The sequence below is a fragment of the Lupinus angustifolius genome, unplaced genomic scaffold, assembly GCF_001865875.1.
Source record: "Lupinus angustifolius cultivar Tanjil unplaced genomic scaffold, LupAngTanjil_v1.0 Scaffold_50_99, whole genome shotgun sequence".
Lineage (NCBI taxonomy): Eukaryota > Viridiplantae > Streptophyta > Magnoliopsida > Fabales > Fabaceae > Lupinus > Lupinus angustifolius.
The window spans coordinates 21,558-49,228 of NW_017722427.1; the positions used below are offsets into that span (position 1 = coordinate 21,558).

At 32.4% G+C, this 27,671-nt stretch overlaps 4 protein-coding genes across 4 annotated transcripts; 2 read left to right on the forward strand and 2 right to left on the reverse strand.

The window, feature by feature from the left end:
* The first annotated feature begins 1,228 nt into the window (after positions 1 to 1,228).
* LOC109339013 (anaphase-promoting complex subunit 4) lies at positions 1,229 to 11,089 on the forward strand. The gene is made up of 18 exons (XM_019576377.1): positions 1,229 to 1,439; positions 1,757 to 1,966; positions 2,718 to 2,801; positions 3,499 to 3,738; positions 4,383 to 4,463; positions 4,679 to 4,830; positions 5,065 to 5,225; positions 5,301 to 5,401; positions 5,499 to 5,573; positions 6,265 to 6,444; positions 7,124 to 7,206; positions 7,288 to 7,386; positions 7,526 to 7,630; positions 8,110 to 8,251; positions 8,422 to 8,649; positions 8,752 to 8,904; positions 9,986 to 10,067; positions 10,643 to 11,089. Exons 1-18 carry the CDS (start codon positions 1,371 to 1,373, stop codon positions 10,735 to 10,737), a joined length of 2,340 nt encoding a protein of 779 aa, XP_019431922.1. The 5' UTR covers positions 1,229 to 1,370; the 3' UTR covers positions 10,738 to 11,089.
* Positions 11,090 to 13,798: 2,709 nt separating this feature from the next.
* Positions 13,799 to 17,601, forward strand: LOC109339010 (sphingosine kinase 1-like). Its single transcript, XM_019576373.1, has 10 exons — positions 13,799 to 14,220; positions 14,308 to 14,430; positions 14,518 to 14,618; positions 15,108 to 15,180; positions 15,312 to 15,398; positions 15,498 to 15,575; positions 15,719 to 15,789; positions 16,188 to 16,484; positions 16,922 to 17,044; positions 17,168 to 17,601. Exons 1-10 carry the CDS (start codon positions 13,905 to 13,907, stop codon positions 17,357 to 17,359), a joined length of 1,461 nt encoding a protein of 486 aa, XP_019431918.1. The 5' UTR covers positions 13,799 to 13,904; the 3' UTR covers positions 17,360 to 17,601.
* Positions 17,602 to 19,567: 1,966 nt separating this feature from the next.
* On the reverse strand, positions 19,568 to 20,884 carry LOC109339014 (vacuolar protein sorting-associated protein 28 homolog 1-like). Its single transcript, XM_019576378.1, has 2 exons — positions 20,872 to 20,884; positions 19,568 to 20,516 (listed from the first exon to the last, which is right to left on the reverse strand). Exon 2 carries the CDS (start codon positions 20,405 to 20,407, stop codon positions 19,760 to 19,762), a length of 648 nt encoding a protein of 215 aa, XP_019431923.1. The 5' UTR covers positions 20,408 to 20,516; positions 20,872 to 20,884; the 3' UTR covers positions 19,568 to 19,759.
* A 1,916-nt stretch (positions 20,885 to 22,800) lies between these two features.
* LOC109339009 lies at positions 22,801 to 23,427 on the reverse strand. Its single transcript, XM_019576372.1, has one exon. It carries the CDS (start codon positions 23,425 to 23,427, stop codon positions 22,801 to 22,803), a length of 627 nt encoding a protein of 208 aa, XP_019431917.1.
* Between the last annotated feature and the right edge of the window lie 4,244 nt (positions 23,428 to 27,671).

Sequence of the window (27,671 nt, forward strand, 5' to 3'; positions counted from 1 at the left end):
ATATTATAAAGGTAAATTTAAATAATATATTAGTCGATATCTTTTTACTATTTTTGGTTCATTACGATATAATATAATATAAGAGCGATTTAAATAATATATCTTTAAAATTGTTGATGCATTTTGTAATAAAAAATAATAAAGATATATGAATTTGTGTATTATTTAGACTTTTCTTCACGATATATCATATTTTGTTTAATTTAATTGCATTTATCATATTTTTTATTAAAAGATTATACTTATTTCTCTTGTATGGATGACCAGTATAATGAAAATATAAAAATTAGGAGTTTAATATATGTAAAATAATGAGGGATAATTTATATAATTTATTAAAACTCATAAAGTGACAATGTAATTAATTGTATATATTAATTATTACAAATTTTTATATATTTAAACCCAAACTAAATATTTTTTTTTCATTCATCATTTATATATTTGCATTTTTCCCTTTATATATTAACTATTGTTGATTGTTAGAATAAAGATAAAGCACATAAACTCACAAATTATCAACCTTACCCTCTTCTAAATGGTACTCACAAAGCAAATACTAACACACAAGGAATATATTGTTAAGAATAATTCTAAGTTAGGTAAGTTTCACATAAGAGAAAATGGGTAAAATGAACAAAATATAAATGACTAGATTTATAAAATTAGTGTATTTAGAAAAATGTTTGATCCATTTATTATGGTTCCATTTTTACATATTGATTACATATCTCTCTTATTATTTACTTCAAGTGTGAGTCTTTTATATGAGAATATATTATTCTTATTAAAAACATGTCAATAAATTATAATATCAGGTTAAAAAACATGACACAACAACAAACAATATTTAAAAAATTAATGTAACTTAATAAGAGGAATACAAAAACAAAATCGAGGCTAACATTTATATACGAGAAAAAGATATTTATTGAGAGTGTAAATATTTTTTACACTGTTATTACATCATCTATCATTAATTTTTAGTCATTATTATCTTTTAAATAAGAGTATTGTAAATGAATAGTGGATGATGTCCTCACTAAATTTTGTATATAATATTGAGTTTAAGAAAATGTACACCATATCTCAATGTAATAGACGTTTAAAAGTAATAAGCAAAATTTACGACTGTCACGAGTTCCATCATTTGAATTTTATTTTTCCGCTTTTAGCTTAACTCTCAAAATTTAACATTCAATTTCGAACTTGAGACGTTCACGAGTACCACTAGCAATCGTTGCAGCGTACTATCAAGTTTTCAACAACTTCATTCATAGTGTTGATACGTTTCTGCATTCTGTTACCATTGCTTAGGGTTTTACTTCATTTCACTGCACTTTTGTTTCGTTTGTTCTGTTACATATAAGATGGAAACCGATGAATCCTCTCGCGTGCTTCCATTTCAACTTCAATTCGATAAACCACTCGCTTCTCAGGTTTTCTTCCTTCCATCTCATTTATCTGTTACATTACAATTATAATCACATACGAGAAATTGCATTTACCTCATTTGGGATTTTGACTTAATTACACTCATTCCCCTTTGAGATTCGATTATCGTTACACTCACTTTCAATAGAAGAGAATGATTGTAATTATATTGACATCTCATAATATGCGTGTGCCGGTGCAAGTGTAATTAAACTAAATCTCAGAGGAGGTTAGGGTAGTTTTCCCAATTAGATAGTGTTGTTTTTTCCATTGTTGATATATTTTTTCATGAATAAATGAGTTTTGAATAATTTACTAATAGGTTAAGATCGCGGAGTGGAATCCTGAGAAGGACTTGCTGGCAATGGTTACTGATGACTCTAAGATATTGCTTCATCGTTTCAATTGGCAACGGTTGTGGACCATAGCACCATCCTCCGGAAAATGCATTACCTCTTTATGTTGGCGCCCTGATGGCAAAGCAATTGCTGTTGGACTTGATGATGGAACATTGTCACTCTATGATGTTGAGGTGATTACTAGTTTTATTTGCTCACAAATAATGCAATTTTAGGGTCCCTATAGTTCTACTTGATTTTTTAAAACAGTCCTATAATTTACAAGTTTTTAGTTAGGTGTCCCTGCGCTTCAAAAAAGTTTTGAATAAGTCTTTACTAGTACAGTTTTAAGGACTTCATTGCAAATGAAGTTAGACTAAGGATTTAATTAAAAGCTTATTTAACTTAGGAAACTATTTCACTTTTTAAAAATTGAGTAAAACTGCAGGGATCAAAATGTTAATTTAACAATTTTATTTCACATGGTACCTTGGGAAATCAATCTAAAGGGGAAAATTGTATTTTTGGAGTAAACAAGCTAATTCATGTTTTGTCTCAAATATGATGCTGTTTGTTATATTGACATCTAGAAAGACTGGTTGCTTTGAGTCTCTTGCTCTGCACTTTTATTACCATTGTGACGTGGTTGGATATGCATACTGGCCACAATTATGGACCAAAGTTTATACTTGTTAAAGATGATGATAATAAGATATTCAAGATATGCTAGTCTAACAAGTAAGCAGTAAGATATTCTTTAATCCAAGTAAGGAAATCAGAAGATGAGATAAAGACTTAGAACTTTATTTTCCTGATACAGAAAGTGGATATCTTCATTCTGTGATGGTGCTTTTGTATTTCTATATGTGATGAATAGAATATATGGTTAATTTTCCTTCAACCTTTTTGTGACATAACTAATGTCTTATATTTTCTGCAAGACAGAATGGAAAGTTGTTAAGAAGCTTAAAATCACATGGTGCTTCCATCGTATGTCTCAACTGGGAGGAGGACAGTCACCCAGTTACAGTAAGTTTCTTCCTGTTAATGGCTACTGAGATTTTGAGTTAGATTGATCAAAGTTGATTTGGTGGACTATGATATTTACTATATACTAAAATAAGGTATCTATTTGTACCTTTTTTTGCAAGATCTGAGTGTCACATGACATTGAAGCCACATGTTTAACTGTAGATCTTATTTTCTAATGCTTTGGTTCAACTCCTGCGTGCTCGAAATTGAAAATAGATGTGGTGGTGAGTATAATACACGCTGAACAAAAAGCTTAGCTATAAACCAACCATAAAATTTAGTTCCGATAAATGTCGTGTAGCAGTATCTTTCTTTTAAGATGATTTCTGTTCGGTTTGGGTTGCCTATTTAAAGTGGTTGTGGTCCAGTTGAAATTAGTAATAAGGACTGGAAGAATGTTTGGAACTGGAAAATATGATGGGATGAAAAGAATGTGCGGAACTGGAAAATATGATGGGATGAAAAGAATGTGTGGAACTGTTAAAACTATAAAATCACCACTGCACTGTATGTTGAACAGAAACTGCACACAAGCATCATCCCACATCAATGATTTCTATATTGATGGTATACAACTACATGCCCTCCTCAATTCCCCCTTCTTTTGTGTGTGCCTTTTTATTTTTAATTTTTGAAGGGGGTGGTTTGCATTTGAATCTAATATTTTAATCTTCCTCCCGAAATTGTTTTGTAGGATGACTGTGGTCATGCTTCAAAGTATGAAGATAGAACCTCTCGTTTCTTCCCTCCTGCTCCCAGAGTTCCTCGAATGCCTGGATTGGTATCTGGGGATAATGGCTTCATGGATGATGGTGATGATTCATTTCAGGAGTTGTCAAATTCTGCTCACCAAAGATTCAACATCCTATGTAGTGGAGACAAAGATGGAAACATTTGTTTTAGTATATTTGGCATCTTCCCTATAGGGAACACTGTAAGTTATTGCCTATAGTGCTAGAATATTCAATGATTCCATTTGACCCTAGACTACATTTTGGATAGGGTTATACTCTTTTGGTGTCTTTTTAGTGTTTTGCACATGTCTGGACTAACATGCTTTGTTCCAGAGCTTACTTTATTAGGTTTAGTTCTTTGTGTTTGTTTTGTTTACAAGAATGCCTTATCTTTTTTCTTTGAAACCTTTTTGTCTAATAATATTTCTTTTCCTGTAAAAAACGATTAGACAGAAAAGGAGATAGAGGGGGAGGGAACTAGCCATTAATGAAATTTTAATGATTTGTGATAAATTATGCTGACTAAAAACTGTCTATGAAAAGGTAACTATATCCTTTACTAAGGTTGTACTGTACTATAACTTTCAGCTACTAGTTACTTAGATAAGAAGGCTTTCCTAATTGCATAAGTACATAATGATAAATTAAATCTCACTCAGTATAATACAAATTGTTGATGTTAGTCTGAGAAAATCAATAATTTTACTTTTCTTGTCAGACAAATAGTTGTAGAATAATCAGTACTATTCATGAATATCAAGTTAATCTTGTTTCTATTGAATGCACTTCTTATTTTTCTTAGTCATTTAATATTGAAAACTTCTTATGCCTGTTGGTATTTCAGAACATACACAACCTTACTTTTCCTACTTCCTGTGAGGGTACAGAAACAACTTATGGACTCTTAAATGCTTCTATACATAAGGTAGATTCTCCTTCTATTTGATCACTGAACTTCATGCCAGGATGCCCGGCCAAAGTTTGGGACAGAAGCAGGAAAAAACAATGATAGTTTGATTCCGTCAGAATAACTAGTATGATCTTTTAGCATAAGAATGAGTATTCTCAACTTTGAAAATATGAGAGAAGGATCATAAGTTAAATTTACTTGTGGAAGCTGATGTTGTTTCATGTCACTAGGTTGCTTTATCAAAAGATCTTTGTCGTTTGATAGTCATGTGCTCAGGAGATCTTGTTGAAGTTGGTAACAACTTGGGAAAAATTCACACGACTGAACACAATGAGCATGGCCTGCATTGCTTAGCACTAAACACATCTATATTTTGGAATAGGTAAAGTTTATTCAAGAAATAGGATGTTCTGTACTATATGACAAAAATTAAGCCATGTAATCTCAAAATGAGTAGTCCTTCTTGACTGTATGCCTCAATCTTTTTCTTTGTAAAACATAAAACCTTTTGTCTCTGAGACAAACACAGATTAAAATGACATTAGACATGCTCGCCATAATGAAAATTCAATCCGCCTCTTATTTCTGCAATTTGTTTCCCTCTACCTTTGTGTAGGAAAAATGAGCTCCATCAGGTAGCTCAACAAGCTTCTAACATTGAGGATTTGACTGAGGTTGTTCGGACATCATTATCAGTTATGTCTAGGCAGTGGTCTGATGCCATGCACACATTTCAGGAGAAGTTCAGCTCTTTGTCCACTCTGATTGTAGATCATGGTAACTGAATAACAATTAATAGAATTTGTTTGCATTATATCCTTTAATTAATTTGTTTATATCATTCATAATTAGGACTTGATTCCTCTCCTCAAGAGGAGTTTCTGAGCCTTCTTGGTGGTGCAAGGACTAGTCCACCAGTTCATCAATTTCTTGTTAACACTCTCGGTGAAGTGGTATATAGACAGCCTTATCTAGCTTGTCATGTAGTTGCTTCTTCATAGATAGTTTATGAATATTTTTTTTTCATTCAGCAAGTTTATTGTTTTGCAGGGCGTCAAGCGTATTTTAAAGGTTCTCTGTGCTGCTGGCAAAGAACTTCAACGAATTGTGTTGGACCACCTCCAGGTGCAGCAGTGTACTCACCCATGTGCAAAAATATTTACAGCTTGAGAACAATGTGTTAGAGTTTGAAAGCATATCTTTTTGAAATGTTAATGTCAGATAACCTCTTATTGCGCTCTATGATAGCTTTCCCCAAGATTAACAAAGACTTTGTCAAAAAGTTTTTTTTGTTATCTTCTGTGACTTTTCATACCCTTTAAGTAGGTTTGAACTTTGAGCCATGCACTCCTGCCATGTCTTGGCAAAGCAGGGCGATGGGAAGCCTTCTCTTATCACAATGATTTGGGCATCAGAGGCTGTTGCCCCTTGGCTTACTCAAAGCGACTGAAGTTCAATATCCCATATAAGAATTGGAATTGAGATTATAATTATAAAGCTAAATTCCCATTTTGTTGTCCTAAATAACCTGAATGTAATTCTTATTATTTTAATAACGACAATGCAGTGCACGACCATGAGGGCAAAACTCGAGATAAATGGTAGTGTATTGTATCATTTGTTAAGAGATATAAAATCATTTGTGTGCATTACCTAATAGCTTGATGTTTTTCGATGTTTAATTCTTTTGTTCTTGACATGGTATTAGAACTTAGTTTGCTTCTTAAGTTTTAGTCTACTCAAAGTATTCGTAGTTTCATAAAAACTTCACAGCAAGCCCTTATATATGAAACTAAATATAAAATGCATATGCCAGCCTGCTGCAGAAGTTATTGGATTCAGAATGGGAGAACTGAGAGGATTTTCAAGATGGCGTGCACGCTATCATGCCATTGGCTTGGATGAGTTGCTCATTAACAATGCAACAGAAAAGGCTGGTATGCTACTTGTACAAGTTGAACGATTTATGAGGGTTCTTTCATCTGTCATGCAGCAGGTGTGCCTTTTTAAAAAGTTTGAGATGGATATTACAGTGTTTAGCCTTATTATTTCGTATGTATTATCCATTATCATTAACATTTATAATAGACTCATGATTTTAAATTGTTATGAACTGTATAATTTCACGAGAGCTGCAATAATAATATGAATTCTGTATGTATTTCTATAAACAAATCATATTAATGGATGTCAGTGATTCTGTTAGTCGTCAAATTTGAATATCAGTTCTGTTTACATTGTCGTAAAGGCCTTAACATATCTCTAAACTTCTTAGGACATGTAAACAGTTGTAACTTCTAATTGTTTCATTGGGTATTCAATGAAATCGTAAGATTAATTGTCTTGAAAAAGTTAGAAATTGCTCCTGCTTTACTTCTAGTTTTTGAGATCAAATGTAATTCTAGGAGCTACCTGGCATAAACTCAAACACTCTACAAGTAGTCCTTTATTAAATTGAAAACTCTAGGTGCATGTTTGATAATGTTTATTTTTTGGGGGAAATCAAATTTTTCACAAAATCTCTCCCAACTTTCGACTGTAAGCTGTTTTAAACATAAAATAGGCTAATCAAATACGCTCTTAGCTTATAGATGTCCTGATTCAATAAAATCCCCAGAATTATTGGTTATTCTAACCACTCAGTCGATTTCATTTTTGGTTTTTTCTTCTAACAGTATTCGAACTTCTTCAATTGGCTGTTAAAATGTATAAAATTACTCATGTCTGAACCAAGCGACCAGCTTCTGCCATATAACAGGTTTGTCTAACCATTCGTTAATGTTCTGAATTCTGATTGTAAAAGATTATGTTTGTCTGATTTGACTTTTGATTTTGCCAGTGAACTTGTTATCATATTCCTAAAGTTTTTATATGAACAAGATCCAGTTAAACAATTGCTCGAAATATCAGAATCCGATTATGATGTTGAAATTGATTTGTAAGTTCTACTCCTGACTTGCTTAACTATTTTTTCCAAATTTATGATCTTGTTGAACGTGTATGTTTTTTAAATAGTTTATATTAGGACGGATTTCTGACTTCAATCTCATTTTAAATATGATTGTCAAATTCTTCAGGGAAACAATGCAAAGAGTTAGAGAGTTAGTTCAGTTTGGGGGATTTTCTGACACGGAATATCTAAGGAGAACATTGGCTAAAGAATTTCAGCAGATGGAATTAAGGTAATATCTTTGCCCTTTCATTCCACCTAGTTGGATAAGGTTGGTTGGCTGTTGTTTTGCATGGCCTTTTTATTGCACTCACCAGTTGAGTTAGTGATGATAATGCAGATATTATTGTGGTGAACAAGATTACAAAAATCTCTATACAAATTGTCATGAATAAAGCTATCTGTTTACGTTCTGTGTAAAAAAGCTTATTTCATAATGAAAATGAAATCTGGATATACTATTCTACCTGTTTACTGAGCTTGAATGCATACCACATTAATCTAGTACTGCTGAACAAGATTTATTTTCATGTTTAGTAATTTTGTTCTCCTAAAAAACCTGCCAATAGGCAATAATCACTCAGCAGAGAAGATTATAGAAGTCAGGTGACTCAGGTCTTCTATATCATAAGCACTTTATCTTTTTCACATTGTTCTAATTATGTCAGTCGATGTCCTTCAGATTCTCATTGTGAATTTATTCTATTTCAGCTTTAAAGAGGCTTTTCAAATGCCTTTTACTACAATCTCAAGAAAGATACTTTGTGAGGATTTATTGCCGCTGTTTCCTCTTCCAACTTTGCCAAAAGCATCTTCATCAATGAGAATTCCCACCTCAGTGTCATATTACGAGGTACTTCTTCATGGAATGAACACCTTTACTAATTTTTAATAATTTACTCTTGGTCATTAGAGCCCCTTTTGTGTTATATATGAAGAGTCGTGTTTGAATTTGATGTCAGTTGGTCTCTAATTTTTTAAAAATGCCGAATTATAATTTTCTTCCTTGGTTTTTTCCTGTAGGATTCCTCTACAGCTTCATTGTCACACCACACTTGTCAAAATCAGTTTCTCGATTATGTATCTTTCCAAGTACCTGATGAGTCTTTCTCAGATATTGCAAATTGCATATGCATAGTCAGAGGATTTATGCATGACACAGACTGTCTAAAGAAGGGATATAGTTCTTTGGAAGCTGTGCTGTTATCTGTTCCTGTTGATTATCAATGTGTTGATCTGTCTTTGTACAAGGTAACAACTGGAAAATTAGAAATATATCATACAACTTTTCTTCTCAGTTTTGATTTATTTTTCTTCTGATGATTTGTTATTTTCCAAACATGTTGGAAACAGGATAGTCAAGTTGTGTTGCTACTGAATAAAAATAGTACTACATCAGAAAGCACAGGAGATGGTTGTTTGATGATTCTGCAAGCAAGTGATCTACCATATGTCTCTATATCAAGATCTGCTTGTATAGATGCTTGGAGGTTGCAAGATTTGAAGGTAAGTCATTTTATGTCCATTTTCTTCATGGTTGATGGCGTAAATTTGTTATCTCTGTAACCAGTAATTTAAATTGTTTATGTATCGAAATCCAAATTCATAAAGTTAAAAGTATATACTTGAGGATCTTCGAATTTCAATGTAAATCTTATTCTTAAACTTCCTTCAGACCACCTTTATTCCTATACTTGATAGTCATCATGCCTTGTATATGAGCCTCTCTTGGTATATGAGCCAATAGATAATAGAATTTATGAAAAAAGATGAAAGGGGATCAACAATTGCTAGAAATCAAGGAAATCGTTTGTGAAAGAAGAAGGGGACATAAGATTATATATATGTAGGATACTGCATAGAATTCTAATAGGTGTACATAAATTACAATTCAGCAAACCTAGGAGTCAGTTGAGATACTCTAGGAACCAAGCAGTTTATCTATGGTGTCCTCTGTCCAGAAGAAACCCATCCCCATGTTTATATCACTTCTGTATACATCTTTTACTCATTGAAAGGCCAAAAAAGGAAAGAGAAACTAGCATGTTGATCCTCAATCATGTCATTTATCTATATTGTGGCTGTCAAGAGTCACTTCATCTCCCAAGTTTAAATTGTTAGGGCCTTTGAATGGTTCTCACATTACCATACTCTCTCAATCTTGCTTGCTGTCCTATTTGCTTTGAAACTGTCAATAGTTAATAATAACACCAAAGCCATCTAAGAAGTGGCACATCATACAAGAGCCATACTAGCAGATATCATTACCGAGTCTACTGAAAGAAAGAAGCCAAAGAACATTATAGAATGTTTGCCTACATGATAGAGTGTCACGGACCATATGGAGGATCTATTTATCTGTCAAGGGCTGGATTTGTTTATTTTGAACAAGTATTAAATATTTTCGTCTTCCTTTCCAGCTTGTAAACTACCATTAGTTAATACCACCATTTTGGTTCTTTTAAATCCTAAATAGTGAATTCCACAATTTTACTGGACTGAACTACTTCTATTAAATGTCCTTTATGGAGCGATATATAATTTCTATATTCCTTATAGTCATATTTGTGTAATTATGTGCATATAGGATTCTGTTGCTTACCTGGACATAGAGGATGAGAAAGCTCGGACTATCCCTCATTCTGTAATTGCTCCCTTGGCAGTTAGTGGTGAGTACTCCCTCTCACTCTCTGACTCAATGCATGAGAATTTGTTCGAGAACAATCAGCCTAGCAGAAGTTCCTAGGAAATAAATTAATGGAGAACTTGTGAAATCACAATTATAATCTAATTCTCCTTAAATGGTAGAGCATCTGGATACAAGTTTAGGTACATGCATGGTATTTGATTTTTCAAATAAAATCCTAGTGTAGATTGTTCGACTATCTTCCAATATATTGGATTAAGAAGGAAAAGCTTGTTGTATACCGTACATGTATGCATATTATGGATACTAGAATTCCCATTTAGGAAGTCTACAAAATGTATTTCCACGCGATAAATAATTAATCAAATTCTGAAAGATTTGTTTTAGAGGTAGAAAGCTTTTGATCTAGGAAATCATATATAGTGTCTGCAGATTGAATTTGTTATATTCAAGAATCACACATTTAATTCTTTTGGTATTACTTAAAGATAGTTCTCTATATTTCTATTGCGAAGCTAGTAACTGTGTTAATCTGGTAGAAGCCACTCAATTGGTTTATCTGTGTCTCCATTGTTCCCTTGTGTATCTTGCAAACAGCATCAAGAGGTGTGGCTTGTGTGTTTGCTGCTAGAAAGCGTGCTCTGGTCTACATCTTGGAGGAAGATGAGGATGATGTTTCTGATGCGGAATAATTCCCTACTCGATTTCTTTAACCTTGTTGGAAATGGAAGGGGGTTGGAATCAGTTGCAACTTTCCTTTAGTCAATTAGAAAGTGGGTGCTTGTATAGAAAGAAAATGGACACACAATGCAAGGGAGCAATTAGAGATGCAGGCGAGAATGCCACAGAAGATTGAGCTTTAGTGCAGAAAAACACTTCACACTGAGGAAAATGAGATGCACACTAGGCAACGAGCTTTTAGGGTTGTTTGATTCATCTAATTAAACTCACTTGGTGGAAAAAGACTTCGTCATGGTGATTATTTTCTTCCTTTTTAACCTTATTATGAGCATGATTAATGTTTTTATGCTAACTTATTTTATCCTGTTTTGATGTAACTTCAATTTGAGTTTTTATTCTTGCTGAATTGGGTTTCTTCTTCTATGCAAGTTAACACATTAAAAAGAAAGTAATGGAGTTTCTTTTTTATCGTGCAATGAAAACACAAAAAAAATACTACACACGGGTAACGAATCGGAATATAAGTATATGTGTACCGAAAGCATATGAGGATGAATGTAAAAAATTCTTTGCGCATGATATGAAGATGAGTACGAATATTTTTAATACCTTACTGAAAGTACCCGTTACTATAATACTATCCCTGTAAGCATAACTCACAAATTATTGCACATAGTGCCATAAATCTAAAAAATTTGTTTTCCGGAAGAGGCATTTGATTTTTCTACACCATGTCATGCAAAAATTGACATTGTATTAGCTTTGGACTTTTTATGATCTCCATACATTTCTAGGAGTAGGGTTAAGTTGCAGATATGTAATACTTGACATTTATAGGTTGGCACACCCATCCATTTAAAGAATATATAGAAGTTACTAACTTAAAATCCCAATATAAAAAAGAGCCTAGTTTCTTATAAATATGCTTTTTGTGCTTGTCATTGAGAAAATAAAAATAAAATCGCGTATGACTCCGTTTAGTTATGTATTATATACTAATTTCAATATAGCATAATTCTAATGATTGCTAGAACTCTCAGAACTAATGGAGTATTCCAAGTTTTGGAAAAGTGGATCTCGAGTTTAATGTCAACATATTGCTAAATGCATAAAAGACCTTTAGTAAGAACAAAGCAAAAACACAAGCGAGAATAACTAATTTTTTTCTATATTAAAAGATAAAGCAAAGAAGCCATGGGAAATTAAATTAAGCAAGTCCCATAAATAGTGTTGTAGCCTTGTAGGCATGCAAGCTATAATAAGACACATTTTTTATTGGCATATTTATAGGACTGTTTTCACTATTTGCATATATATATATATATATATATATATTCATTTATGAACAACACAAACCCTGCAAGCATTAAAATTGTGAGAGAATTAATTAGATCAAACCCATAGTACATGCTTCCTATGTGTATGGGATCAGCATCAAAGCGTGCACAAAGATTGCAAATGGATCACGGATCCACTGTCGGAAGAAAGCCATGTTTTTATATTATTGATCAATTAAACTTCACAAAATAATATTAAAATATTAATTTTTATTTTTATAATTTTTATTTTTAATTAAATAAAAAAAATTAATTGGCTCATCTATATCCATGCAGAATAGATGACAGTGAGTATTGGACAGATGAAGTGAATGATTGGCCTCAAAAGGTGTAAAATCTTGAAGAGGTCACTTCGGATCGTATTTATTGAAATATTAAGAGGGGTTTGCTTTAGTTGTATAAGTTTATGTTGAATCCTCAACATCTTACATTGTCAAATGTTCATTTGATGATCATTGAACACATATCAACAGTTGTTGAGTAAGAATTAGACAACTAATTCCTACTTATGAGATAAGATAATATATTTAGTTGAGGTAAAAAATAACTCAAGTATATTAAAGATAAAGGATTATTATTTTTATCATCTATAATTCTATATGTACTTGCTATTTTTTTTTTTGCGTTAGTAAATAGTTGTCAGTTAGTAGGTGTAGTTTAGTTTTGTCATATCTTATTGTTAGTATGAGAATTTAGTGGAAGAATATAGTAAAAAAATATAGCATTATTCTAGTATTAAAAACGACCTTTGTAATTATGATTGTGCGAAAGCTATTTTTATTATCCGAAAAATATATGCATTATTACTATATGACTTTTATATATTATCATTACATCATCTATTGTCATTTATCATCATCCCTTCAAACAAATAGTAATTCAAATCTTTACACTCATTTTGTATAAATATTTGCAGTCTTTTATTACTGTGTGTCGTTCTCTTTCCTCGTAATTTTTAATGAAATCTTTGTTCATATCATCTTATAACATTTTATGTAAAATTCCTTTAAAAAAATGAAAAGATCAGAAATGTCACAAAGATATTGTTTGCATCTTTAACCGTAATAAAATGATCTATATACTCAGAAGATCTCTTTCCTTGTGAGCTTGCTAGCTTGGACATAACAACAGAATATCAATGTGATTCTCACGCAATTGTGTCCTCCAATGACAACCTTCAAATCAAATGAGATAGAGGCCAGGATGGGGTAGTCATCTCATATCCGCTTCTGAATCATGGACATCAGGAATCCACACAGGTGCTGAGGTCCATTGGGTGAGAAACGAAAATAAGATAAGACTACCGAGAAAAACTTGTGTGGAAACATATACATGGAAGTGGTAGTACTTACTACTTAGACAATCTCCACCTTTCATGTTTTGGAATATTATAACTATATCAAAATAAACCTTTTAGTTTTAAACATAAAAATAGAACTGAGTATGATAAATTTAATTTTAAGTAAAAAAAATAATAATGCAATTCAACATATATTTTAAAAGTTCGAACTTAATCAATCCCATAAAAACAAAGAAGAAAAATCATTTATACAAAAGAAATTCTATCTTTTCTTCACCAACTAAATACCATCACATGTAATTGTGTTAACTTAAAAATTAACTTAATATTTAATTTATACACATTTATCAAAATGGATTGATATTAATACGATTAGGTACAGATAAATAAGTAAAAATCTCAATCCGATTGTATTAATAAATAAGTCAATACTTCTACGACCAACTTGTTTAGTTTGTATTATCGATTAGTCATCTTTTCTCTCCAAAACACCGTTTTTTGTTCACTGCTACTTCATTGATTCCGCGGATCTCTCGAGTTAATGGATCGCCCCGCCGTAATTTCTGACAGAGTCACCTTCAACGGCACCGTTACTCTGTTATCTCTGCTCGTCGACGGAACTTTGTGGTGGCCAGAGATATCCCAACGGAGTTTGAAAGTGGATAAGGAAGTTCTCGGATTCATCGCCGATGGTCCCAAAATCAAGCTCAAAACCATTGTGGAAATTGGAGATGGTTGCTCCTGCATGGCTGGGACCAAAGCAAAACTTGTTAGATACGACGTCGTGTTTGAACCCTCTTCGGAAGAATCACACAAGCTGTGGTGCCACAAGCTTCGTGAATTAATTGATTCTTTGGGTAAATGGCTGAATTTGATTAATAATTCATTTTTTTTGTTTTTGTTAATTGTTATTGTGTATAATGTTTTGAATTTTAATGGAATAGGTCGCCCTAAGAGGCTTTTTGTTTTTGTTAATCCATTTGGAGGGAAGAAATCTGGTTCCAATATTTTCAATGATGAAGTCAAACCCCTTCTTCAAGATTCCCAAATCCAATTTACACTCCAAGGTTTTGTTTTGTTTTTATTTCTTTTTTTCTGATTAACGTATTTATTTATTTATGATTATTATTATTATTATTGTTATTGTTATTCAGAAACCAAACATCAACTCCATGCAAAGGAGGTTGTTGCTTCACTAGATGTTAGCAAGTACGATGGAATTGTTTGTGTGAGTGGAGATGGAATTTTGGCGGAGGTTTGTTCCATCCACATTGTTGTTATTTTTGTTAGAAATTCGAGTATATAAGTGGCAAGATTTATATTCTCGGTACCTAAAAGTGATCACTGTGTAGTGTAAAATTCATTTCTGTTATTTGCCTAGCTCATTAAATGCACACTTCTTTTGGGGGAGTTGGATCCTCTCCATTAATGGAGAGACAAGTACACCTAAAATAATAGAAAAAATTACTGGAGAGGGAAGTGATGTACAAAATAAAATAAAAAGTAAGATAAAAAACAATTATATTCACACTTGTAATGACACTTTTATCCTAAAACTAAGTGTAAAAAGATCACTTCTCTACCCCGTGATGGAGAGGATCCCTAATAGGGGGTCACATGGGGTACTTTATGTTGCATTAAATAGCATATGATCATGTTTAGTTTGCCATTTTAGGTTGTTTTGGCATACGTTGTCGTTCTGTTTCTCTTTCCTTATCTTACAACTGTAACACATTATTAGTAGGTTGTAAATGGACTCCTAGAAAGGGAGGACTGGGATAATGCAATAAAGACACCCCTTGGAGTAGTTCCTGCAGGTTTTATACTTTTTTTTTTGTTCTTGTTTAAAAATAGGAATTATGTGTATAGTTTTCAAGTTTAGTTATATATTAATCTTCTAATGATATCTTTCATGTTTTTCTTATAAAACGAATGGTTCTATTTGAAGGTACCGGTAATGGCATGGCAAAGTCACTTCTGGATTCTGTTGGCGATCCCTGTGCAGTAGCTAATGCTGTTCTCGCCATTATACAAGGTTTCAGTTCATTTATGCCATTGAAACATGTCACACCAAGGCTAATATACATTTTTTAGTTCTGATATGAATACTTAACTATATGTTAAATACTGACAGGCCATAAACAACAGGTTGATGTAGCTACCATCACCCAAGGGGAAACCAGATTTTTCAGTATATTGATGCTTGCATGGGGTAATTACATTCACATTTTATTGATCTTTAGCAATGAGACTTACATGCAAAAACATATAATCCAGATATGCCTGCATCTAGTTTCTATCATGAATCATTCTGACATGTTTATGATATTCATGTAAAATGTTATTCTATTTCAGGTCTGGTGGCTGATATTGACATCGAGTCTGAGAAGTATCGGTGGATGGGAAGTGCTCGTATAGATTTTTATGTTAGTAAGCAATTTAATAGTTACCATGAAATGTTTATTTATGATGCTTTTCTTTCATTAAAATGTGTCTCTTTATTTGGGTCATTGTTTCCTTATCTTATAATACCAAGATTGAAGGCTAGAACATAAATGAAAGAGCAACCAATCATCATATTATAAGCCATCCACTTAATTTTGGGGCATTTTACAATCTAAAGTTATTTGTTTATCTAGATTGCTCCAAATTAAAGTACTGAGTTCAGGAAATACTTTTCTATTTTGTTTCTTGCACTTGGATTAAATATAGGTAGTAGCACTAACTATGCACACTTGAATTTCAATGTAGTTGAATAATATATTCTAATTGTTATACTTGTACTGCAATTAGTTTGACATACTATGATTGGACTATATTTTAGGGTCTCTGCCGAATCCTTCGTTTAAGGCATTACACTGGGCGCGTTTATTTTGTACCTGCACCTGCGTTTGAAGCTTACGGAGAACCCACTAGTTATCCTGGCATTTCTACTAGCAAGGGCAGCATCAGTGATCAAATTGATGTTGAACCTGTTAATTTACAAAGACCCTGTTATCAGGGACCTGAAGTGAACTTGGAGGATCTAAGTTGGAGAATTATAAGTGGACCCTTTATTTCTGTCTGGCTTCACAATGTGCCCTGGGGTGCTGAAAACACTATGGCAGCACCAGATGCAAAGGTTGGTTTTATGTTTTTTTTTAGAATTTTTGTATACCTTTTTATGCTCTCTCACACTGTGAACTTAAAGTTAAAGTAAGAACTGTTTCCTGTTGCTAACATGTTAATAGAATTGTTATATGTTAACTCGGATCCTAACTTGCCACATGGAGGCTAAGACCAGATAATGAGGAGTGACTATTTTGGTACTAATTTGCTCGATTACAATGATTGTTACTATTGGAAATGAAGGCGGGCCCGAATAAATTAATAGAGAAAGTTTAATTGATACAAGGATTCAGGAAATCTTGAAAATGGCAGCTGCATTTGTTACTAGAAAATGTCAGTGGGCTAAAGATCTACACCCCTAAATTTCTCCCCATATTTAGGAACATTATCACGTATAATTGATTATATTTGTTACTTGACAATTTTGTTATTTTATTTCGGTAAATGCAGTTTTCAGATGGTTATCTGGATTTGATCATTATGAAGGATTCCCCAAAATTACCCTTGCTGTCAATAATGTCAAAGCTGGACAACGGAGATCATGTAAAATCGCCATATGTCACATACCTAAAGGTGTGTAATGGTTACCAATATGTTTCAGTATTATGCTTCTCCTACCAATTACTTTGAGCTCTTGAACTGTCCTTGCAATGATCTATTTGCATAACACAATTTGGTACTTGCAACAAATTATAGGTGAAAGCTTTCATCTTGGAACCTGGCCCACGGTCGGAGGAACCAGAGAAGGAAGGGATCATAGATGCAGATGGTGAGGTTCTGGCAAGGGGGAAGGGATCTTACCAGTGTGAGAAGAAGACTTTGATGGCCTATGATAAACTTCAAATAGCAGTGGATCAAGGTTTAGCTACTCTTTTCACCCCTGTATAAAAGGGAACTGGATCATGACTGCGTAAAGTGCATTCAAGGTTTAATTATTTTCTTGGTTTCATTCCATTCAATTCATAATTCTTTGCCTTTACTGTTGCTCACATGTTACATTTATATACAAATAGAACCTTTCAGTCACTGTTTATTTATCCTGTACAGCACAGGACATAAAGGAACTAGTGTGTGGATGACTATGATAAATCTGTTCTTCTTTAAATAAATTATTATAGTGCAAATTTTTTGATATATTTTCTAAAGTCAATTATGTATACATGAAAGTGATGTGGCGTGTGTCACTTAGACCAATTATTAAGAAGCAAAGTATAGTCTTGTGATGCAAATTGCATTATATGTGAAGAAAACTTGGTAAGCTGTTTTGTAGGAGGTAAAGAATGTCCATATAAAAATAATGTTAAATATTCCAAGTTTTCATAATTTACTGCTTACACTGTTGGTGACGAGACGTCCAAAAACACATTTCATAATTTTGGTTTGCTATATGACGCTTCTTAATTTGTTTGAGTTATAAAAACAAGCACGGTAATTAGGACATGCATCTTAATTTTCTTCCTCTTGATTCATATACCACGTAGACACCAAAATGATCCGTTTTACATATTCATTTTATAAAATGTCTCCAAGTCAAAATCTGTAGCTAGCTAGACATTTAGATATAGGCCAGTTTGGTTTTGCTAATCTCTTTTGTGACAAATAATGATCTCAAACAATCTAATGTTTATCATTGTAGAAAAAAATGTTATATAATCTAATAAAAGCAACTTATAAATTTTTATATATTATCATAGATGAGATATTCGTACACGCATTCCGAAAATGATTAATTCTTTATTATAAGGTAAGAATATCCTTGATAAAACATATTACATTTGTGATGATGTGTTATTTTTAACAAACTATTTCTAACATGTCACTAGATGTAAACTAATATGGTTGGAGTATGTTAGTCTAGATAAAAAAGTTTATATGGATCCATAATCAATGGAATGTTAAACATAATCTTCTACGCTCAAATTCCAACAGTTGCTTTCTTACTTTCCATTAAAAGTAAAATAAATCCCTTATAAAGTATTTGCCATATCAATTTTCACTATGCATGTACATATAATGGAAGAAACAAAGGGTTGTCTTAAGTTCAAAATGTATATATTGCTTTGATTTTTAAGAATTTATTAAGACTTCATATAGTTAGTTTTAAAGTAATGATAAAAATATATCACAAATCATATATTTATCTATTATGATTCAAGACCATAGAATAATTTGTGTCATGTTAAGGAATGCAATAATAAAACATATAAATGAAGTACGAATACATCAATTTCCCAAATAATATTTACTTTTTAGTTATAAAATATGGTTTTTAGTTAATTTTCAGGTAAGATGAGGAATGGAGTAATGAAACAAAAGAAATACTAAGACTAAGAAGGAAACAAAATAGTTTCTAAATGAGGAAGCCTGATATTGCTGCATATAAAACGCTCTAATTTAATCTGGTTTTCAAAAGTCAATTTATGGATGCATTGTTTTAAGCAATAACTTCAGGTTGTAGCCAGAACACCAAAGTGTATAACCTATGAAAATATGATGTTTTCTCCTTTAGAAGCAAAAAAAACTATTATTGTGTATTCTCGCTAGATATACTGATATTGATATTATATCCAACCTTCATATATGTGATATCTAACCTTCTTCTTCATGTGAGATTTGCATGAACCTTCCTTGTGATCCAGTCAGCTTTAGATTTCTTCTTATCTATGAAGGCTGTTCATCAGTTCAAAAAGGCAAGGGTATTAGAAGACCAGCCATTTTTTTTCAAACAGATAAATTTGGCTGCAAAGGTCATTCAGATTTGGATAATTGGTAAAAACTAATCACAAAAATGATAAAGGTTTTTTCATGTAATTTATCAGAATGATCAAAACCAATCATTGCATGCATACCCATGATTCAGAGGTTTTGGTGATTTGCCCAAGTCCTTTAGACTAAAAGCTATTTATGATGTCAAACAAAACCAACTAATTTAGAGGATCTTAGGTATCTCTTGTTACTGGTAGAAATGTGGGGTTGAAATCTATCTACTGATATCACAGACAGATACACACAGACAACTATGAACAAAAGTTTCTGTAAGAATTCACTTTCACCATCCTAAAATGAACAGGGAAACTCAAACCAAACAACCACAGATAAAAAAAATCAAAGCTCAAAGCTCATCCACAATATAAACCAAAGCTTCCATTATAAGCACAATGCTACAATTTGTATATATCCAGCCTTAAAATTGTATACGCATAAGCTGTCACCAAATAGAAAATTCATCTCCTAACAAAACCATTAGTAAACAAACAAAGGATATTCCAATTTAATTTATACAAGCCCTCACTCAATCATGTCAGCATTCGGCAGAGATGCTATAAATGAATTGTAAGAAGACTCGAGTTCAAAATGAAGCTGCCTAGCCTCTTGTTCGTTCAACACATAAGATGCACCCATCTTTGATAACCTTGTCATCCATTCATTCACTATTGTCTTCCCCTCAAAATCAGGCGGCAAGAACGTCAACTTATTGAGCGAACCATAAATATCAGAGAGCAATGGGTGCACGTCATCAACAGCCAGCATTCCAAGTTTCAAGCTATCCATTGTTGTAATAAAAAACTGCACACACCCTGCCACCATGGCAGCTGAGTTGGATGTATTGGCAGCAGCAGCCACACGGTACTCGACAGTGGCAGGCACGCCAGAAATCACAAGGCGGTTAATAGCAGCTGAGCACTCCATCTTGTAGGTGTCTACAAATTGCTCGATGCTGGGCACGGTGTCTTTGAGGGTGGAAGCTAAGGTTTTGAAATGAGCTATTAGCTTCTGGCACTCTAACTCATACTCCTTTGGTGAGATTATATCTCTAACATAAGCTTTCTCAAGACTCTCAGTGGCCTTGATAATGGCATAGAGCTCGGCAAAGTTATCGTACATTTCTCTCTCGCGCTTGTCATTCCACAGCTTAACCTCCATACTGATTGACATAGGTATATAGAAACACTATTCTGGTATCAAATTACACAGTACTTTCTGTAATGGTAGAGGATTGGAGAATAGACCAGGACACGCGCAAAAGAGAAAGGTTCCTTCTTCACTGAATAAAAAGCATAACAGTAAGACAACCAACATAGTCAGATAATCACTGCAAAGATAACAACAGCACAACGCGTATCTATGATCATTAATTCACTATACCACACAAAAAATGCAAAAAACTAAAAGATTGCAGATTTTTGAAATCTGACCCAACACAATCAAAATTATAAAAATCTAAACTTTTCTATCAGATAAACAACTAAACATCGATTATGCATTCTGGGTTTCTCTAATTTTCTTTCAAAATTAAAAAATACATGGAAAAAAGGTTAACAAGAAAACATTGGAGTTGTGGGTTTCAGGGACATGGCTAAAACTGAAAAAAGAAATGAAGAGGGAGAGAGGGCTTACACGAAGAAGCGAAAGAGGAGATTGAATGAGTGAAAGGTTGATTTCTATTTTGTAGAGAAAGGGGATTCGGAATTGGAATTGGAATTGATGCGTAAAATGTGATCAGGTGCGGTAAGGTGTACTGTATGGGAAAGAGAACGAGGTCAGGGTTCAATTGCGTGTGTCGCCTCACATATTATAAATACTGCAGCTTCAGGGCATCTAACAGGGGATGCTGACACGTCTATAAGATAAAATTAAATACAATAATATTATTATACTAAAAAAAGATAAATATAAGTACTAACACATAATCTTAATTATTTTATTCTTAATGCTTCATATGGGAGTCTTTAATCGGAAAAGCAATTATTTTCAAGGCATGCTGTGGCGTGGATAAAATGGCTATTATTTTAATCATTAACAAATAAAAAATAATGTTTATATATATATGACTGGCAAAAAAAGTCTTATAGTAAACAATAATTATATATTATAAAAATAAATAGTAATCAATCAATTAATAATAAACAATACATAAAATATTACATGTTTTTTAAACGATTTAATAAATTAAAATTATGTTTATGATTAATTTTACCAAATAATTCTAATTCAATAGTAATTGTCAGAGGTTTTCACAACTAAGATGGCCTAATGTATCTTTGCGTATTTTCTCTAAGTTATAATTTTCATTTTCGGTGAAGGATCATTGTAACTTTTTATTCAAGCTCTTATTTTTTGATACAATAAAGTGAAGGAGGTAATGCCTAAGTTTGTGTACTGTATTTGTTAGTCAATGGCTCTATTTTAAGGCAAACTTACATTTCACCGTTCCATTTCATATATTAAGTTATCTTTACCTTTGAAATCAAGCAATATTGCTTCTACCTCTCCATGTATAGTTGCTCCGATGTGGGTCACTTGCCTACTTAATATATGAAGAACTACCAAACGTGGATCACTTGCCTGAGGGATAGGGATCTATTCTGTCCTCAAGTCTGTCTCAAACTAATTACAATAAAATAAAAATAAACAAAACCATAAAATGTTTAATTTTTTAACTGATATAATATATTTTGATTGATTTAGGATATATATGGGGACAACAAATCACTATTCTTGCCTTAATCAATATTACTTCTATTTTTACCATTGCATGTATTAAGTTATCTTTTAAACTTATGAAGAACTTTCAAAATTGGATCACTTGCGGACTAATTAATTAGCTATGGGAGCCATACACGTAGACGTGAAACAACGCAGAAAGAGATAGAAGCACATGTCATGCATGTTTTACAAATTGGATCAAAGAAAAATGTCCAATTACATTAACATCAAGTCACTCCTTCCTAAATATAAAAGTTTGTATATACTTCTTTTAAATATAAAAGTTGAAGTTGAACACTTCAACCTGAACCCATTTTAACATGCAAAGTAAACCTGCATGACTTCAATCCATCCATAAACTAATATAAAAAATTATTATATTAAAACCCAGCGACTATTATTAAATTAACCAAATACAATTTTATGACCATCTAAGATATTTTGTTTAGATAAACATGAACATCTATCTAAGACATGATGTTAAGTTAGTATGTACATAATTTTTACACGAAAGTTTATGTGAGTCAAGGTCCGGAAAAACTTCACCCATCAAAGAACGCTTATGAAATTATTTATATCATCAAATTAAATAATGAGATTAGTATACAACTAAGTATATACTTTTACATGAGAAATGAGTCAAATTCTTATCCATCCGATCAATCTTCTTCACTTTATAAATATAACCATGTTACATCAAAATATGATATACTTCAATATTCACATATATTATAGTAATATTTTCAGAAGTATAAAAATATCTATAAGGTAATTTTAATTGTACATAGATTTTAAAGAATAATACTATTACACATAGTTACCAACTCATCCTTACACACTTATTATTGAATAGAGTGATTGACGAATGAATATTGCTTTTGCAACCTCGTCCCGTTTTTTATCTTCGTTATAAACCCTTGAACTCGGTGATTCAACTCATCCTGACTCAGTGAGGGTTCTTTACTGAAACCAGTTGCAGTAGCACACACCATTGGAATATCCCTCCAATCCTTGACCTCGAACTTCTCCGATTTCTTCAACACTACGGTTTCTCTTTTCTTTGTTATCATCTTCCATACTTCCTCCAATGTTGGAGAAGTTGAAGTCTCCGTGGACTCCACTCCATTTTCTTCATCTTCTAGAACGACACCACTCACCACCGATGTTGTAGAACTTTTCATATCCAATTCTACTTGATCGGGTTGAACTTCTACCAGTAGCGGCGGAAGAGGAGGAGGAGGAGGGGTTGGGTGGTGGAACTTGGAGGTGGCGGCGATGGCGATGATGATGGCGTTGATGAGGAGGATAAGGTAAGGAGGCTTGAAGAACAAGAGAAAGAAGTTCCATGTGGAAGGAACTTGTGTGGCAAAGAAGTGTTTGATGAGTGAAACTGAGATGTTCAGTCCCAAGGCAGTAAAGAGAAGGAAAGTGGAGATGAGGAAAACTTTGAGGGAATGGAGCAAAGCCATTTTGGATAAATTAAGTTGAACTTTGGAATGGAAAAGCTATTTATAGGTAATAAAAAGAAATTAGGATCTTCTATCCCAAAAAAATTTCATCCCCATGTCTCAAGCTAATCACATCTTACCAAATCACATAAAAATATTATGCTATATTTTTTTTAATTTTCTTTTTAAGTATGTGTCAAACTTTCATTGGATTGAGGCACAATAAGACACAAAAAAGTGGGACAGCTGATCCTCATTCATAAAAAAGGAGGTAGGATATGGATGATAAGGAACAATGATAATGAATGAAGATCCTTTGTCTTGATTGTGACCCGAGAGTAAGGATCTTTTTCATTAATGGAGAAACAATGAATATTTTTCATTTGTTTTTAATGATAAAAATGTGATTTTGTTGTAATCAAAATGATTATGTGTAATTTAAAGTTACATTTCTCTTTACTTTTTGAAGTATTTGTCTCTCCGTTAATGAAGATGATCATAACTCGTGACTCCAATGGTGTCATATACCAATTACAATGTGTTATTCAATTAAATACAAAAATTATAAAAGCAAAATTATGTTAAATGTAATTTAATTGGATAGAGATAAAAAGATACATATGTTTCTTGGGACAGGTGATCTCACATCCTTATAGTAAGATTTTTTTATATTATTTATTACTCATCATTTATATTTAATAATTATTGACTCTTTAATATAAGTAATATAAATCAATTAACTCTGAATAGCAAGTAATTAGTTTAAGGGTAAGGTTGATGATTTGTGAGTATATACACCGAATTTGTGTGGCATCTTTGTTTATTTGTTTAAACATCAGAATTAGTTCAATATTTGTGAGGTAGTTAGGGACTTAGGGTCGCATATGTCCCTAATATAACTAAGAAAACCAAAGGACCTAGCCAAATCCAAAGCAAATATATTTCTTCTTTTTGTTTGGTCTATTGGTTTGGTTTTTTCTTCTAGAATCAATAAGGTTGGGTTAGTTATTGTGTTTGGCTTTGGTTGAAACCAAGTCAACCCATAGGACTAAAAGAATCAACCAAAATAACTCAAATATCTGATTTATTTTAGTGATATTAAGTTGTCTTTCACTTATAAAAAATTAAATCACATTAGAAAGTCATTTTAAAAACAAATATAATATGTTATATGTTATTTTTAATAATATTAGAATGATAATTTGAAAGATAAACTTTTAATTTAAGTGAGTTATTTTAGAATAACATTAATAATTTCTTATTATTTTTTAAATATATATTTTTGTCTTCTTCACACATAAGATCATAACACATATATAGTTCAGATCATAATACATAGCAAAAATAAATTTTCAACAGTTCAAATTTTAATTTATTTTTAAATTAAATAACTTAAAAAATTCACCTCACACTCTCAATATACTAGAGAGTCCATTAATGTTATTCCAATATTACTACCCAAATCAACTAAGTCAAAATCAGTTGATTCTTAACATCAAAATGACATTAACGTAATCCAACCCAATTCAACGTATTTTTCTTGGTTCAGTTTAAATTTTTGTCTGACATGCTAGGGAAAATGGGATAAAGGTGTACTGGAGCTCCTAAATTTCAGCGAAGTGATATAAATTCTTTATGTTTTAAGGTTAGATTCTCTGCAATATCTGGTAAAGGGACATGTTAGTTAATTGACTGATAGTGACACATAAATTAAACATGTTCTTTACGGTTAAAGGTTGGATGCTCGGATGATGGATGGTGGGTAGAAGGTAGGAAATGAGATAACTTGGTTGGGTTGTCATTTGGATCTGCAAGGAATGTATCTGAAAAGGTTTTTTGATGCCCAAGTCAGTAAAGTATTTTAGAAAGATAATGGAGTAAATAAGAGAGAAGTTAGAACAATAAGTGTAGCAATAAATGAGGGAATGTGAATTAATTATACCACATGTATTATGGTCTCTTCTATTTATAGAGCTTAAGAGGTGCTGAGATGACACCTGGTCATTGGCTAGCTTTAAACGAGTATTAGGAACGTAATCTGGTCGTCCTTGTTTGACCTGCGGATAGGAATGGCAACGGGGCGGGTCGGGGTCGGCTTTGTACATACCCAAATTGAACCCAAAATTCAAAACCCGAACCCAAACTCAACGGGGTTGAAAATAAAAATATCATCCCCGAACTCGAAAAAAAAACCCGAAAATGATAAAGTATTAAGGAAAATATTATTTTCGTGTAATTTTTCTCTAACATGGGTTGTATTATTTCATTTCTTTTATGTTTGAAGATCTAATAGAATCTAAAGTAAAATTAGAAATTAAAAACAATTAGCAAACGATAGAAATTTCAATTTTAAATTGAATTACCTTACTTCGGGACGAGTTCGGGTTAGGGTCTTTGCTATACCAAACTCGAACCCGAAAATTAAATCCGGGTAAAACCCGAACCTGAACCCAATCACATCGGATTTTCCACGTTAAATTCGGGTTCGGTTCGGGCGGGTACCTACGAGTTCAGTTTTTATTGCCATCCCTACTTGCGATTCTGCCCCTGTCGAGTTTTTGGGGGCAGATAGAATGTTTATGCGGCGTGACAGGTGATTTGTTGACTGACATTGATGGTGAGTCAGCGACACATTAAATGATATGTCAATGATGCATTAAATAGCATGTCTAAGGTGCATTAAATAGCGTGTCAAAAATTTTAATGTCGTGTGAGGAGCATTTATTGCATATGCCACGGGTGGACCCATCTAAAGTGAATGAAGGAGACATGCGGAGTACTGCACGGGATACTCGGGCAAAAAGGGTATATCAGGCTAATAGGTTCTTTGGGGTTGGCAGCTTGAGTATAACTGTGCTAGAATAGTTGCCTCCAATCTACTAGGTCGGTCAGAGACAACCACACTAGTAGACTCTTTGGGATTGGCAGCACGGGTATGATCAGACTGGAACAAAACATAATCTCTTAATTTGGACATTTCAAAGCGTGATTTTAGGACTTAGTGGATGAAATATACATCACTTTGGATGTACTTAGCTTTTTTGATCTTTTTGCTCTAAATGGACAAACGATTACCCACTTGATTAAGAGTAGATTTTATCTCTACCTGGTCTTTCTTGGCAAGAGATAAAATGGTCGGTTCAATAAAAAAACCAAAAGGTCTAAAATTTTATAGCTTTCTTCAAGTGATAGATAAAAGTGACTTCTTTTGGACTAGAAGAAGATGCCAAGTTAGTTAAAAGTTTAGACAAGAAAAAATATGTGAAGTGGTCGAACACTCTACTTTAAGTAAGTTCTAAAATAACTTGCACTACATAAATGATTTTTACTAATGGAATGAAATAAATAAATATGTTATTTAATTCCAGATCAGGCACGATTGAATATGTTTTATAAAAAATATGGGGTTGGATTATTAATTTATAGTTAGTATATATAAAATAAACCATACATATATGCATAAAAATATAACATAAGAAAATTGAATAAGATAATTTCTCTCGTAAATATTTTTAAATACATGAATAGAAATGCTAACATAAATAACATTAAAATGATCATATGTGTATGTCATGTTTAGAGTTAAATATTTATGCACCATTAATATAAAGTTTTTTATATTGACAGCATATTATCTATTGTTGATTTGTATTACTTTTATTTAGAAGTTAATTATGATTAACATATCAATGATGTATTGACAGTATAAAAACACTTATACTATTGTGTATATATATATATATATATTAACTCCTTATAATAATATAAGAATGGAAACTTTGATTCCCATAAATATAATAAATAAAGAGTGCAAACACTGATATGAATAAAAGTTGTAAAAATGGATTATGCACCATTATGAATGACTTTTAGAAAAACTTCAAATAATGTATTTGATAAAATTGGGTGGAATAAAGTCCAAGTTTTGAAAATGTTGGCAAACAACCCTCACGTTTGCTCTTTCAAAAGTATCAAGCTAATACTAGGTCTTTCAAATTTTTAATTCTTTCATATTCAAGAGGAGACTCTGCTTCTTTGACTGAACTGAACATTCTTAGACATTTGAACTACTACAACTCCAAAATAAAAAAGTAAATATTAGAAATAGAAGCAAGCCTTTCAATCTGTCAATGGTTTCAACTTTCAACCATTCAGATGGGAAAGTATCTGGATAATGTGTACGCCTCATTATTTAATTGGCACTGAGCTTATTTATGGTAACAGCCATTTATTATTGGAAAATGTAGATTTGCAAATCTGACACT

Coding starts and splice junctions, on each gene's coding strand:
- LOC109339013 (XM_019576377.1), top strand. CDS start 1,371: ATGGAAACCGATGAATCCTCTCGCGTGCTTCCATTTCAACTTCAATTC. Junction 6,445..7,123: donor TTTCATCTGTCATGCAGCAG/GTGTGCCTTTTT, acceptor TTCTTCTAACAG/TATTCGAACTTCTTCAATTG. Junction 7,387..7,525: donor TATGATGTTGAAATTGATTT/GTAAGTTCTACT, acceptor CAAATTCTTCAG/GGAAACAATGCAAAGAGTTA.
- LOC109339009 (XM_019576372.1), bottom strand. CDS start 23,427: ATGGCTTTGCTCCATTCCCTCAAAGTTTTCCTCATCTCCACTTTCCTT.
- LOC109339010 (XM_019576373.1), top strand. CDS start 13,905: ATGGATCGCCCCGCCGTAATTTCTGACAGAGTCACCTTCAACGGCACC. Junction 14,431..14,517: donor AATCCAATTTACACTCCAAG/GTTTTGTTTTGT, acceptor ATTGTTATTCAG/AAACCAAACATCAACTCCAT. Junction 14,619..15,107: donor GAGATGGAATTTTGGCGGAG/GTTTGTTCCATC, acceptor CATTATTAGTAG/GTTGTAAATGGACTCCTAGA.
- LOC109339014 (XM_019576378.1), bottom strand. CDS start 20,407: ATGTCAATCAGTATGGAGGTTAAGCTGTGGAATGACAAGCGCGAGAGA.